Source organism: Hyperolius riggenbachi, chromosome 7 (assembly GCF_040937935.1).
Source record: "Hyperolius riggenbachi isolate aHypRig1 chromosome 7, aHypRig1.pri, whole genome shotgun sequence".
Taxonomy (NCBI): domain Eukaryota; kingdom Metazoa; phylum Chordata; class Amphibia; order Anura; family Hyperoliidae; genus Hyperolius; species Hyperolius riggenbachi.
Window position 1 is genome coordinate 42,402,328 of NC_090652.1, and position 14,474 is coordinate 42,416,801.

General features: G+C 42.0%; 1 protein-coding gene across 1 annotated transcript in view; it reads right to left on the reverse strand.

The window, feature by feature from the left end:
* Nucleotides 1–12,563, reverse strand: part of LOC137525991 (guanylate-binding protein 7-like) — a 91,457-nt gene extending 78,894 nt beyond the window's left edge. The window contains exons 1-5 of the mRNA XM_068247200.1: nt 12,323–12,563; nt 12,118–12,245; nt 9,625–9,734; nt 5,233–5,420; nt 1,491–1,736 (exon numbers count right to left, since the gene is read on the reverse strand). Coding sequence (XP_068103301.1) covers nt 1,491–1,736; nt 5,233–5,420; nt 9,625–9,734; nt 12,118–12,245; nt 12,323–12,563 — 913 coding nt within the window. The remainder of the gene's footprint in view (nt 1–1,490; nt 1,737–5,232; nt 5,421–9,624; nt 9,735–12,117; nt 12,246–12,322) is intronic.
* Between the last annotated feature and the right edge of the window lie 1,911 nt (nt 12,564–14,474).

Below are 14,474 nucleotides of genomic sequence, written 5' to 3' on the forward strand. Positions count from 1 at the left end.
ATGGGCTTGATTCACAAAGCGGTGATAACTCCGTTATCACGCCTAAAAGACTTTAGGCGTGATAACCTGTGCACCACTGAGTTATCACCGATTTGTGCTGCTCTTCGCGCGAAGCTCCCGCACGCAAAGTCTTGCGCGCGCAAAGTCTTGCGCGCGCAAAGTCCCGTAGGGCTCAATGGGCGCTGCGCGCGAAGCACGGTACACTACGCGCACAGCGCGGTACGCTACGCGCGCAAAACTTTGCGTGCGGGAGATCACGCGAGTTTCTTCTTATCACGCCTAAACTGAGTTTAGGCGTGATAAAGGGCTTTTCACAGGCGTGCAAACACTTTGCACCGCTTTGTGAATCAAGCCCTATGTGTTTTATTCGAAGTGGTGCAAATCAACAATTTATTATAACTTACATGCACCAATTGGGTATTGTCAAAAATGCTAATGTCCGATTCTGCTAAAATAATGCTTTCCGCCAATGCCAATTTTTGACTTTCCAATTTCCGATTTTGTGGTTTTCAGATAACTGTTTTTCTAATTTCTCCATTTTTCCAGTTTCCATTTTCTAACTTCTGAGGAGTTTTTTATTTGTCATCTTCTGCATTAGGGAATACAAAAAATGATACAAAATCATAAATCAGAAAAACAGAATCTTGTGATTGGTCCAAAATGACAGAGGTAATCTGATTTTTTGCAGAAAAATTCTGAATTTTATGATTGGTCCAATGCTTCAGAGTTCTGTGATTGGGCTAACATTACCAAATTGTGGTAAATCATATTTCTGTGGAATTCTGATTTTCGTTTTCCGAATTCCAATTCAGAAATGCTGTTTTCCAATCGGAATTGCCGAAATTTTAATTCTGCGGGATCCGAATGAGCATTTCTAGCACCAATTAGCAGACTCTCTATTCCATATGCAACTATATTATAGGGCAACAGCTCTATATGCAACCCCTACCTGTCGACAGAGTTGCCTTGCCTCTTGTCTGCTGATGTACTGAAGTTTCTAAGGGTGTAGAGTAGTAGGGGTGTCTCAGCACCCTAGAGAAAAAGACACAGGAGACAAAAAACGGGAGCCCAAAAGCGCAATATGTTTTCATATACAGACTCCCTTTGCTGATCAGCTATTTGCAATTTGCACTGTTATTGGCCTGAGGAAGCGGGCTTAGACCCATGAAACGCGTTGTCTGGGCTAAATACATTTTTTTTGTCTATACAAAGGTCTCATCATTGAGGTAAGCCACCTAATTTCTTTCGATTTTATGTTGTTTTTAATCCAATTTTATTCACACTGGGGAGCCTCACAGCTTACCGGTAGTTAAACTCTAAAAAAAACTAAAGTTCAGTGAGAAAAATGTATTCAATCCAAATTATTTTTGAAGATTAGATATTTGAACATTTGATGTGAACATGGAGTGAGGAAATATACATTTAAATATATGAGGGGAATTGCATTTTATTTATTATATATTTACATAAGCACAATTTGCTGGACTTACGCTGTCCGGTGACTGTGACATTGTACAATTTCTTCTCTTCGGCATTCTGGTAAATGTAGTCACACAGCTTCTGGGACTGATCCACAAATTTGGCATTGAGTTCACTATCAGGTAATTCTTCCAGTATCCGATGAAGCTGTTTATTGTTAGTTGGTACATCAAACACAAAACATTTCCACTGTTTGAAAAACCTCCGAAGGGGTTTCATAGCAGAGTCATCATCCTCGTCACTTTGGTCTCGTCTATCTTTTAAAGATATAGAAATGATACAATTTACCAGCATTTACCAGCATGCAATGCTCTGTGCATTATTTAAATGAATAATGTTTTGCTGCACAGCATATCAGCATGTGGCATCTGCACCTGTGTGACTGCACATTGTATTATACCACCAGTCACTGCATACCTTTCACTGCATCTGTGTGACAGCACACTGTTTTACATACCAGTCAGTGCATACCTTTTTACTGCACCCGTGTGACTGCACATTGTATTATACCACCAGTCACTGCATACCTTTCACTGCATCAGTGTGACTGCACATTGTATTATACCACCAGTCACTGCATACCTTTCACTGCATCTGTGTGACTGCACACTGTTGTATATACCAGTCAGTGCATACCTTTCACTTGAATGGATGGCAGACTTGCCCTCCATAACAGATTCTTGTTATAGGATTTCAAGTGTATTCGTTTCATCATTATACGGCAATCAGTGCATACCTTTCACTGCATCTGTGTGACTGCACACTGTATTATACCAGCAGTCAGTGCACACCTTTCACTGCATCTGTGTGACTGCTCATTGTATTATACCAGCAGTCAGTACCTTTCACTGTATCTGTGTGAATGCACACTGTATTAGTCCAGTCAGTGCATACCTTTCATTGCATCTGTGACTGCACATTGTATTATACCTGGCAGCCAGTGCATAACTTTCACTTGAATGAATGGCAGATTTGCCCTCCATAACAGATTCTCGTTAAAGGATTTAAAGTGTATTTGCCTCATCATTATACAGCAGGGCCTCAAAAGAGTCCTGTATTGTTATTTTTCTTCACTACCTTCCTGAGTCTGGACTTGCGTGCCGTGCCTGCTGCCTTCCTTGGATGTGTGGTGGTAGCCATTTCTCAGGCTCCCACTCCAGACCAGAAGCGAACCCTGATTCCCAACCCGTTACCCGTGGTCACCATGGTACTGAGAAAGTACCATGAAAACTTTATCACACAGTTGAGTGAATGGCAGACTTGCCCTCCATAACAGATTATCATTGAAGGAACTGAACAGAAAGCAGAAAAAGTAATTTTAAAAAAAGTAAGCTTTAACAATGGTAGAGAGAGAACCATCAACAATCTGAGCAGTGATGAACCCCTGGACAACTGGGTGTGCAAGCTTGACCTGTGGCAAAAGCTGTCACAATCTGCCATCCAACTTCTGGCTTGCCCCGCCTCAAGCGCCCTGTCAGAAAGGAGCTTCAGCGCAGCTGGAGGCATTGTCAGTGAGAAGAAAAGTCGCCTAGGTCAAAAAAGTGTTCAGTACCTCACCTTTATCAAAATGAATGAGGCATGAATCCCGGAGGGCTACTGCCTTCCTGAAGACTAAGTCAGTCCCCCACACAGCATCTCTGCCTGCAGGCCACTTGACTGCCTTCTCCGCCACCACTAACAGGGTCCAGGACTGCAGGTGGATTCCTGAATTTTTAAGGCCACTAACAAAAAGAAGAAGAATTTTTCTGCTGCGTGTACATGCCTGCCTAAGTTTTCTAGCTGCACTGCAACTGCAACAACAAAACAAAAGGCATGTACAAGTGTCAATTCCCCTTCGTGATCGTTACCTTGCCGCGGTGAAGGGGCTTGCATATCACAATGAAGGAATGACCTATATGAGTGTTTGGGGGGGCACACCTGACCCAAGATAATAAGGTCTTTGCTTCATTGTGGACAGATGAAATTCGATCAGCTGAACAGACACTGTCGTTCTGTCATTGAGTTACCTCAGCCCGACAATATGGGCTTGAAAACCACCATCGCCTGCACTCTCGCCACAGTCCAGTACGGCCATCACTACACAAACAGCTGTTTGCGGTGTGTTCCACAGTGAGTTTGGTCTGTCAGTGTGAAGCAGTACACTATTAACACTACCTGCTGATCCATGTATACACACACAAGATGTTTTCAAGCACTTTATGCCTCCAATGTGATCTCTGCCCTTTAGGGATTATAACCCTGCTGTGCGTCAAATCCATAATTTTCCCAGGGACTTTTGGTGTGTATTCCACTCCGCCATGCCCCCTCCAGGAGTTAGACCCCTTGAAACATCTTTTTTATCACTTTTGTGGCCAGAAACAGTGTTTGTAGTTTTTAAAGTTCGCCTGCCCATTGAAGTCTATTTGGTTCGCATGTTTAGCGCGAACTCGAACCTTTTGTGGAAGTTCGTGTTCGAGGTTTATGAACCCAAAATCGGAGGTTCGAGCCATCTCTAGGCACATGTTCTACCTACCAGAGATACGCCTCTGCAAGCAGAAGCCTAATGTTGGAAATTGAAACTTGGCATAGCTTTAACTGTCCACACTGGACATTTTAATGCGTCCACTTTTAGAGAAGTGGTTAAAGAAAATGCAAGGTGGGGGGAAAAGTTCAGATTTACTTACCTGGGGCTCCCTCCAGCCCCCCACAATATATCAGGTGCCTCACTGCACTTTAACTCTGCTCCAGTGTGACACTGCTCTCTCAGAAAGATCTGGCTACTGTGCATGCATTGACCCATCTTCGGGCTTACTTGATCATGCTCCTGTAGCCGGGAGCATTCTGCATGTGTATAGTTTAAGTCTTTGTGAACTGAACAAGCACAGAATGCTTCCAGCCATGTCAGTGTGAACAAGAAAGCATACGGTTGGAACCAGACATGCAGAGTACCCGCAACCAGAGTTCTGGTTGGGGATCATTCAGAAGCACAATGGAGGGGATCAGCAGTACAGCGAGGGGCCTGATATACTGCTTGGGTCTGGAAGAAGCCCCAGATAAGTGAATCTGAACTTTATGCTCCACCTTTAGCTTCCTTTAAATAAGATGAAATCTGTCTTTAGCTATATATTTGTCTCACCTCCTTTCTAAATGTGGCTTGGCCTCTGCTTTGGTGCAGGAACCTGGCTTTGAAGAGGAACTTTCTTAAAACCTCAACAGCTTTGAATTCTTTTGTGGGATTAATTGGGTCCTTTAGCTAGCAAATGAGGATCCTCCTAAAAATATGTGACTATTTAATAAAATGCTAGCACATTCTGTGATACAGCGCAATGTATTGTTTAAAAGCTAATTGTTTAGGAAAATACAGACAATAAGGAAAATGAACAGTAACGATAATAATAATAATAATAATAATACTACTAATAATAATAATAATAAAAATAAACAATAATAATAATGAAAAGGAAAAGGAAAAAGAAAGGAAAGGGAAAAGGAAAAGGAGAAGAACACACCTTGTACTAATTACAAATTATCTATCCGTAAATGACCTACTTCACAATTTGTCTTTCCTTATCTAAATTAACCCATGATTTATCTCTCCTTAACTGACTTAACTCATGGTTTACCCCATACACTTTTTTCACTTTTCACCTTGTACAATGATCCACTACAGGATGGGTTTCAACCTCTCCATCTCTGGTGTAGCATTTGGTGTACTATATAACACACATTGCTTTTCAGGTTATGATTAAATTGTGATTATTTTCCAATACCTACTGTATCTGGGCTTTAGAGCTTCCTCCAGAAAGTCCTCTTTTGAGACCAATTTTCCACTTGTTTTCAGTCCCAGATCAATCTCTTCCACTGTCCAAATAAAGATGGGGAAATGTCTAAAAGCTTCTGCCTGATCATCATCATTATGCTGTTGTCTTACTGATATGAATGTATTTAAAGTATTTAAAAATCTGATGAAAGTTAATAAGGAAATTCAACTTTTAATCAACATGAGTCACAACAGAAGATCACTGTGAGAGGTCAAGAGAAAGGTGGAGAGTGGCAGAAACTTGGAAGCAACATATTTGTTAGTTTAAGTGGTGATATTGAACTCCTAAATAATGGATTTGTTGGTGGACACTACAGATAAGAACACAGATTTCACAGAATTTTAAATGTCGACTTTCACTTTGGCATCTAACAATTTTAAATTAAAACGCAACATTAAGAATTTACTAAATTATAGTGTGCATATTGCAAACGTTATGTGAAGTTAAATTCATATAATGCACAAAAGGTTTTTTTTTTTGCAGAAATAGTGGAAAAAATGTCTGCTAAGAATGCTTAAAGTGGTATCATCACCATAAAAATCAAATTTCAACAGCAACTGGTCTGAGTGTATTAAGTGATAAAGATGCAAATCCTGCATTCAAAACTTTTTAAAACTTTTTCTGCTGTTATGATTTGGAGTTATCACATACTTAAGGAGCACTGGCCCTTTAGTAGTCGGTGCCATAGAATTGCATGCTGGGGGTTCTTTTTATCTATAATGTATTGCTCCTCTTTCCTTTATTTCCCTGCCAGCTGCTTATCTGAAACCTAATCCCCTACTCACTTGTGTTTACAAGCAAGGCTGAGGCGACTCAGCGATTGGAGGAGACAAGAAAAAAAGTAAAGGGCAGAAATGACATCACGAGTTAGCCTTAACTAAAGAGACATGGCCCCCACCACTAATAGAATTCTTGTCATTTACTATATAACATTCACTGAAATCAAAATGTGGGCAGTATAATACATGTGTTATGTAAGTAGATCAAGTATTTATCTACTTATACATGTGTTTTTTTTTCCCTGGCATAGTATGGCTGATCCTACTGCTTTAACCCCCCTGGCGGTACAATAAATCCGCCAGGGGGCAGCGCAGCACTTTTTTTTTTTAAAGCATGTAGCTAGCCTAGCGCTAGCTACATGATTTCCCCCTCCCTTCGCTATCCCTCCCACCTTTCCGATCGCCGCCGGCGCTTTTACCCTGCAGGGAATCCTGAACGGGATTCCCTGTATGGGCTTCCCCGTCACCATGGCGACGATCGCGATGACGTCATGGACGTCATCGGATGTCCCGATCCACCCCTCAGGCACTGATTGACCAGGCAGCGCAGGTGTCTCGTGGGGGGGGGGGGGGGGGTGGCGCGGGGTGGATAGCAGCGAATCGGCGGGTGGCAGTGGCGATCGTTATGCACACGCAGCTAGCAAAGTGCTAGCTGCATGTTTGAAAAAAAAAAATTATGTAAATCGGCCCAACAGGGCCTAAGCGGCACCCTCCGCCAGCACGGGGTTACCGCTAAGGAGGTTAAGGCTTAATTCACACTGCAGAATTTTACTAATGATTTTAGCAGCGCTAGAGTTTTGAAAAGCACTAATGCAATGTAAAGTGTATGGGAGTGTTCTTACCAGCAATTTTAACGCTTTGTTGAATTTTCATACCCGGTGCATGCAGCCTTTTTTTAAGCAATTGCATTTCAATGTTAAAGAATCATAAAATGCAATCACTCCAAAATTGATTTCTCATAGAGTAAAAATTGTAGGAAAATCACCTTGCAAACCGCTAGAGATTTTGCTAGTATTTTGCAATTCCCAGTGTGAACGCGGCCTAAAATATATCCAAGTTGAAAAAACAGAGGCCAAAAAAAGTACATATGTACATCCACTAAGGTTTGTGAATTAAGCCCTAGGTGTGCAGCCAGAGTGGCATCCTGGAGCCAACTGCATATCCATGAATGCTAGAATTTCCGGTTCAAAGTTACTGACTACTTGTGGTCGGGGTCTACTATGGGACAGATTGTGAAAAAATGAAGCCTAGTGGCTTCCTGAGCAGCCAAGCATGTAAAAATGGGAGCAGAGTCAGAATGACGTCCTGGAGTCAATTGCACATGCACCAAAGTCAGAATCTCTGGTTCAGAGTTTGTGGTTGGGGGCTACTATGAGACAGATTGTGGAAATATGGAGCCTTGTGAGGGGAAGCAGAGGACACAGTCCTGGAGTGGATACCTTAACGGATGTATGTATGCACTCTTTTTAACCCCTTTTGCTTTAACTCTGGTATCCTTTAAGGTAGATGTATGTGAGAAATCTATCTGAAAATGAAAAAAAATCTATACCAAAATGAAAAAACATTTATAAGGAAATTCTAAGTGAAATTGTAGCCTATTGAGTATATATTTTCACAAATTCACACTAACCATAACGAATGTTATGGGTATTTTGGGTATTGTGAGAGAACGCGGAAAAGCCGCCGCGTGTACTGACAGCAAGGCAGCTGATTCCGCGTCCAACGCGGCGGTCTGCACGCGGAAGCGTGCATCTAGTGACATGGCAGAACATGGAAAAGCCGCCGCGTGTACTGACAGCAAGGCAGCTGATTCTGCGTCCAACGCGGCGGTCTGCACGCGGAAGCGTGCATCTAGTGACATGACGGAACGCGGAAAAGCCGCCGCATGTATTGATAGCGAGGCGGCTGGTTCTGCGTCCAGCACGGCGGTTTGCACACAGCAGCGTGCAGCTGGGGTGGCTGAGCCTGTTAGTGCACATAGGTTTAGGAATACACGTGCGCGCGCTGAAAGGCAGAACTTTTATGATGGCCAAGGGGGGATCAGCTGACCAGGCCGGTCAGCTGACCTCAGAGCTGGTAACCATTGGTTGATCACTTCAGGGTGGCACCAGAGAGCACTGCACTATACATGGTTACTGCTGGCCACTCTCAAATTGTCTGCCGTTGTGATCACTATGTGGAAGCACACAGACCTTAGTCAGATCCAACAGTGTGTTTGAACCAGGAGGACCTGGGAATTCACACTGAGCCAGATTACTTGTGTTATCATTCTGTTATACTTCAGACTAGTTCCAGGGTGTAGAGACCACGGACCTCACACCCAAGACTAGGAAACTTGTGTTATCATTCTGTTATACTTCAGACTAGTTCCAGGGTGTAGAGACCACGGACCTCACACCCAAGACTAGGGAACTTGTATTATCATTCTGTTATACTTCAGACTAGATCCAGGGTGTAGAGACCACGGACCTCACACCCAAGACTAGGGAACTTGTATTATCATTCTGTTATACTTCAGACTAGTACCAGGGTGTAGAGACCATGGACCTCACACCCAAGACTAGGCATTGTTTAATATTTGTTATGACCTGTTGCTTTCCTGACTATCCCTCTGCTTCCTGATTCAGTACCATGCATATCTGATATCACATTGCCAAACCCTGCCTGACTTGGATACCGAATCAGCCTTCTGTCTTTGTACTTGATCTGTCTGTGTGTTGCCGACCTGGCTTGCCCGACCTCGAGAGCTATCTCTCTCCACTTAAGAGATAGTCTCCAAGATCAGTCAGTGACATCCACCTTCAGGTGTCACTCACTCTCTGGTCCTTCCTACCTTCAGCCTGACTCCATCCCTTGGAGAGTCTCAGGCTGCTGGAAGGTTTCTGTACCCTCCATAGCAGTATCTTCTGTACTGCTTAGGGTCACCTGTTTATCAGGTGGGTTGCTCAAAGTCATACTGTTACACCAAACACTCACCATATATATATATATCTAGAGGTGTCCAGAGGTTAGCGCTATATCTGTATTATTGGTGATTCTGCAGATCATCCATAATCAGGTATAGATCTGTATTCTTGGTGATACTGCAGATCACCAATAATCAGATTCTCTCTGTGTGTTGACACCGATCGTTACAGGTATTAAGAAAATATATTTGCTATAAATTACAATTTTTGCAATATACCGTGCAAACTCAAATCTGCATAATTCAGAACACATTTGGGATTCCATGTGTAGTTTTGGAGTTTCATCAGAGACAGAATTTGGAAAATCCGACCATTCCTGGTGGACACCAAGAGGGGATGCCATACTGAAAAGTGTGCTATAAAAAGCGTGGGTCGGCCTGGAGAATGATAAATTATAGCAATGTGTATGTAAAAGGGAAAGTTGATGCAGACTGAGTGGGTTTAAAAAATAGGAAGCAGAAGATGAGACGGAAAGACGGATGCCCACACCAGCAGCAAATACTTTGGTGAATAAAGTTTAGAGTCTCTAATGTCACACGCTATTCTTGTTTCTAGATCAACTTTGAGCCACAGTTATATTTTCTTGATATAAAAGGATACAATAGCTTTCTTATAGCATGCTGATCAATGATGTCACCACTGTCATACACCAGAGCACTGCTCAGCAGGACAGCGAGAGTAAACATCCTAAAGTCTCCTTTATTATCCTCCTAGAAGAAAAAGGGACACATACATGAATAGGATGGAATTTTCTTGCACACCTTGGGGTTAAATCACAAAACTTACTTCATTATCTATCTTACCTTAAAGTGGATCTTCAGCCTTCCTGTAAAAGAAAGTTATAGTTACCTGAAAAGCCTTGTCCTGCGAAGCCATCCTGAAGGCCCCACATCACCCAACTTGTGGTGCCTGGCCCCGCCTTTGCTCTTTCCCCTGAGAAAAACGCCCGTTTATTGACTGCAGTAAATAATTTGGTGGTTTTCTCCTGGTGAGAGGGGAGGTGAGACCAGGTGCCAGAAGTGAGGTAATGCGGAGTCTTTGGGGACGGCTTTGTGGGACAAGGTTTCTTAGGTAACTATAACTTTCTTTTACAAGGAGGCTGCAGGATTTTTCACTTAGTCTGAAGATCCACTTTAAGCTAGTCCTACACAAGTCAGTTATGTTCTGGTTCGACACAACAATCAATCCCTATCTAACCAGAATTCGACGAAATAGTGATCGATTCCTGTCTTTCATGCCAAATTTGAGTTCAGTAGATTTATTTAAAATCTTACTAAACTAAACCATCATTGCACAGAAGTTTTCCAACTTGCCTGAACAGACTTTCAATAAACTACCCAAGCTTTACTGGATATGTTGAAGCAATAGACTGCTAGACGAGTCAATCAAAGTGAGACCTGGGGCCCACTAGAGTTATTCCAGCTGCAGTTTTGGATCATGGACAATCACTGGTGATCCCAAAAAGCACTGGTGGAAAGTGACTCCAGGAGACCCGGCAAGTAGTTTAAACTTTATTTCACAGGAGACAAAAGAAAAAAAAAGACAAACTCCGAAGCCCTGTACAGAACTTCCACACAGGAAATCCCTGTAGCAAATGCTAGCAAAAATGCTGTGCATTTAAGACAGGGATTGGCGATCTATGTAGTGGGCCCCTTGCCTGATGAAATCTACTACATAAATGATCAGTGTCAGTACATTTGTTAACCATTGTTTTTTTGTGCAAAAGCTATGATCTGTTTTTTTCAGCTTCCAGGATTGCCAGGCACTACGCTTCCGTGTCCCTCTGCGGGGGTCAAAAATGACAAACAATGGGAAGCGCTGCCGAAGGTTGCAAAATGTTTTTCTCCTCACTAGCAGAAACATCTGCGTGAGACGTAGCAGGAGGCCCATGTGAACTGGCCCTTGATTTACACAACATAGATAAAAAATTGATCTAGTAAAAACTGATCTATTTACAGTTTCAAATGAATCCGTTTTTAGTATTGAGCACCAGTTTTTCAATGGATCCATTACAAACAGACTGATGTGAACTGATTCTATAGCTTTGCATAGAATCTGTTGTTCCATTCTGTTTCATTATGCTAAATGGAAATTTTTTTAGCACAATGTGAACCAAGCTTTAATCCACAATAAAGTAACAGGAAAGTCAGGAAAATGCTGTTTTATCAGTCTGTCAAAACTGCTAGTTAGCAAAAAAAGAATGTCAATTGAAGATTAACTATATTAGTAACTGATATAACTAAGTGGAAACATCTGTTTTACATATCCTGGAGTTCTTTTTAACCACTTGAGGACCACAGTGGTAAACCTCCCTAAAGACCAGGCACATTTTAACTAAAATGGTCACTGCAGCTTTAAGGCCAAGCTGCAGGACCGCACAACACAGCACACGAGTGATCCCCCCCCTTTTCACCCCACCAACAGAGCTCTCTGTTGGTGGGGTCTGATCGCCCCCAAGTTGTTTTTTTTTTTATAAATATTTATCTTCGTTTTTTGAAACAAAATATGCCTTTGTTTTTGTGTTACTCCCTCCCTCTCTCCCTGCACCCAGCCAATCTTGCGACCGGCTGTCATAGGCTTCTGCCTATGAGAGCTGATCGCTCTCTTGTTCCCCAGGGGGACAGCCGTGTCACACGGCTGCTCCCAGTACAGCACTGGTGCTGATCGCAGCGCTGTACAAGTAAATAGACGGTGATCACGCCGTCTAACAGTCTCCTGAGCGGCAATAGCCGCTCGGAGACTGAAGAGGGGGCGGAGCTCCGCCCTCCGAGCATGAGCTGCGTGCGCAGCGTGCGCACAATCTTATGTAAATTAGAGCCCCAGGACTTGACGCCCATTGGCGTTAGGTGGTCCTGGGGCTGCCGCCGCGGCCACGCCCCTTGGCGTTAGCCGGTCAGCAAGTAGTTAAGGGTGCATTCATTCTGAGCATATGAATCAAGTATGAATGCACCCTAACAATAGAAATAACATAAACTGAATATATTTATTTAGGGACAAATAATGCAAGCTGGGAAAAAAAAGTCAAGAAAAGACATTACCATGCAAAAATATTATATTAGTGACAGGCAACTTTACATTTTTAGAAGTTCTTACCTTCTCTACATCCTCTAAAGGGTCTGTGTCCAAGAGGACCAATGTATGATTTTTCTTATGAGGATGAGGGACGCACCACATCCTGATGCCTTTACTCTCTGTATGAATACTGGCATCTACCTTTATTGCTGTAAATGTAAAATATGAAAAATACTTAGTGAAACACTCAAGACAGCTTCATAGAGTCTACAAATACACTACTCACCCTTGTTAGGTCCGACCAACTTTTTCATAATGTAGAATTTCTTCTGCTTCTTCTCCTTAGTCCGTACTATTTGAGTCCTCTCATTTTTATAAGATCCAGCAAAGGCGACCACCACTACTGGTTGCTTGATCTCATAGAGTATGTTTATAGCCTTGGGGTTCACCAAAAACCTGCATGTTCCTTCTTCTACTATGTTCTCAATCAAGTAGATTGGAAATTCAGTTCTGTTTCTTGGTTCCATAGTAGATGACACAGTCAATATATCTTAAATAGATTGATAACAAGTTCATGCAACACTTCATTTTATTGGCTATTTTGAGTGATTTAATGTAATTGGAAAGTATATTAACTAGGGATGATCAATGATATGCAATTTTTTTCTGAAATTATTCAAATTTGTATGAAAATGTATGCAGTTTGAAAATGGACCTATCAATTTAAACCCAGGTTTAAATTGATTGGTCCATTTTCAAACTGCATACATTTGCATAAAAATTTGCATACATTTACATCAACTCAGAAGAATTTGCATATCGGTGATCATCCCTACATTTCAACAACAACAAAACATTTGTAAAGGGCTTTTCTCCTATAGGACCCAATGGTCATAGGCTTGTCTAAGATTAGTACATAGTAGCAGTTTGTAATGTGTTACAGGGAAAAAAAGTTATGTGATCATAAATGGCAGACTAAACTGGTGGCTTTTCAGTTTGAATTAAATGCCTCCAGGGTTGGGGTTTTCTTCGTTGGGTTTGGCAAGGCATTTCAAAGGATGGGACAGCATGACAGAAGGCTCTGCATTGATACAGAAATAGAATACAGAATGCAGTTCCCATTAATTGATCTATGTCCCTGTGTCAATGATCACTAGCATCAATGAGAACTAAGGAAGTAACACATCCACATATTACTTCCTGTTTGCATGCTTATAGTATGCACAGGAAAGTCTTCAGCAAGGACATCTTGTGGCTAAACAGTAAAATTACACTTACATACATTTTTTTATTTTTTTTATGAAATACACATACAGTGCTGCCTATAATTATTCATACCCCGGGCAAATTTTGACTTAAAGTTACTTTTACTCAACCAGCAAGTAATTTTCTGATGGGAAATTACATAGGTGTCTCCCAAAAGATATTAAGACGATGTACAAGAGGCATTATTGTGAAAAAAAACAAAAAATTTCTCAGCTTTTATTTACATTTGAGCAAAAAGTCACCAGGCCAAAATTATTCATACTCTTCTCAATAACCAATAGAAAAATCTTTATTGGCTATTACAGCAATCAAATGCTTCCTATAATTGCAGACCAGCTTTTTGCATGTCTCCACAGGTATTTTTGCCCATTCATCTGAAATGAGCTTCAAATCTTTCAGGTTGATGGGTCTTCTTACCATCACCCTGATCTTTAGCTCCCTCCCAGATTATCAATTGGATTCAAGTCAGGACTTTGGCTGGGCCACTCCAAAAACATTAATGTTGTTGTCTGCTAACCATCTCTTCACCGCTTATGCTGTATTTGTTGGGTCATTGTCATGCTGCATTTCTTATAGTGCCATTTACTGTGATTAGTAGAGATGTCCCGAACGGTTCGCCCACGAACGGTTCCAGGCGAACTTTAGGTGGTTCGCGTTCGCCGGCGAAGGCGAACTTTTGCGGAAGTTCGATTCGCCCCATAATGCTCCATTGAGCAGAACTTTGACCCTCTACATCACAGTCATCAGGCACATTGTCACCAATCAGACTACACTCACTCTTGGAGCCCCACCCCCCTTATAAAAGACAAGGTTCCCCTGTCGTTTTACTCACTCGTTTGCCTACAGTAATTAGTTAAGGGACAGCTGCTGACAGACTCTGCTAGGTAGAGTTTAGTTAGGCTCTTGTAGGCTAACTAAAGCCAGCCTAGCATGTGCCATTATGATCAATCCAAGAGAAAAATGAGCTTGCTTAACAATTTGTAGCATGTCAAAAGGCAACTCAAATTGGCTGGGAATTGAACCCTGGCTGGGCATTGAACCCAGGACTCAGTGTGTGGTAGCTAACTGACTTAACAACTATACCACCAACACTACATGTTGAAGCCAGCCTAGCATGTACCATTATGATCAATCCAAGAGAAAAATGAGCTTGCTTAACTCACATTGGGTGG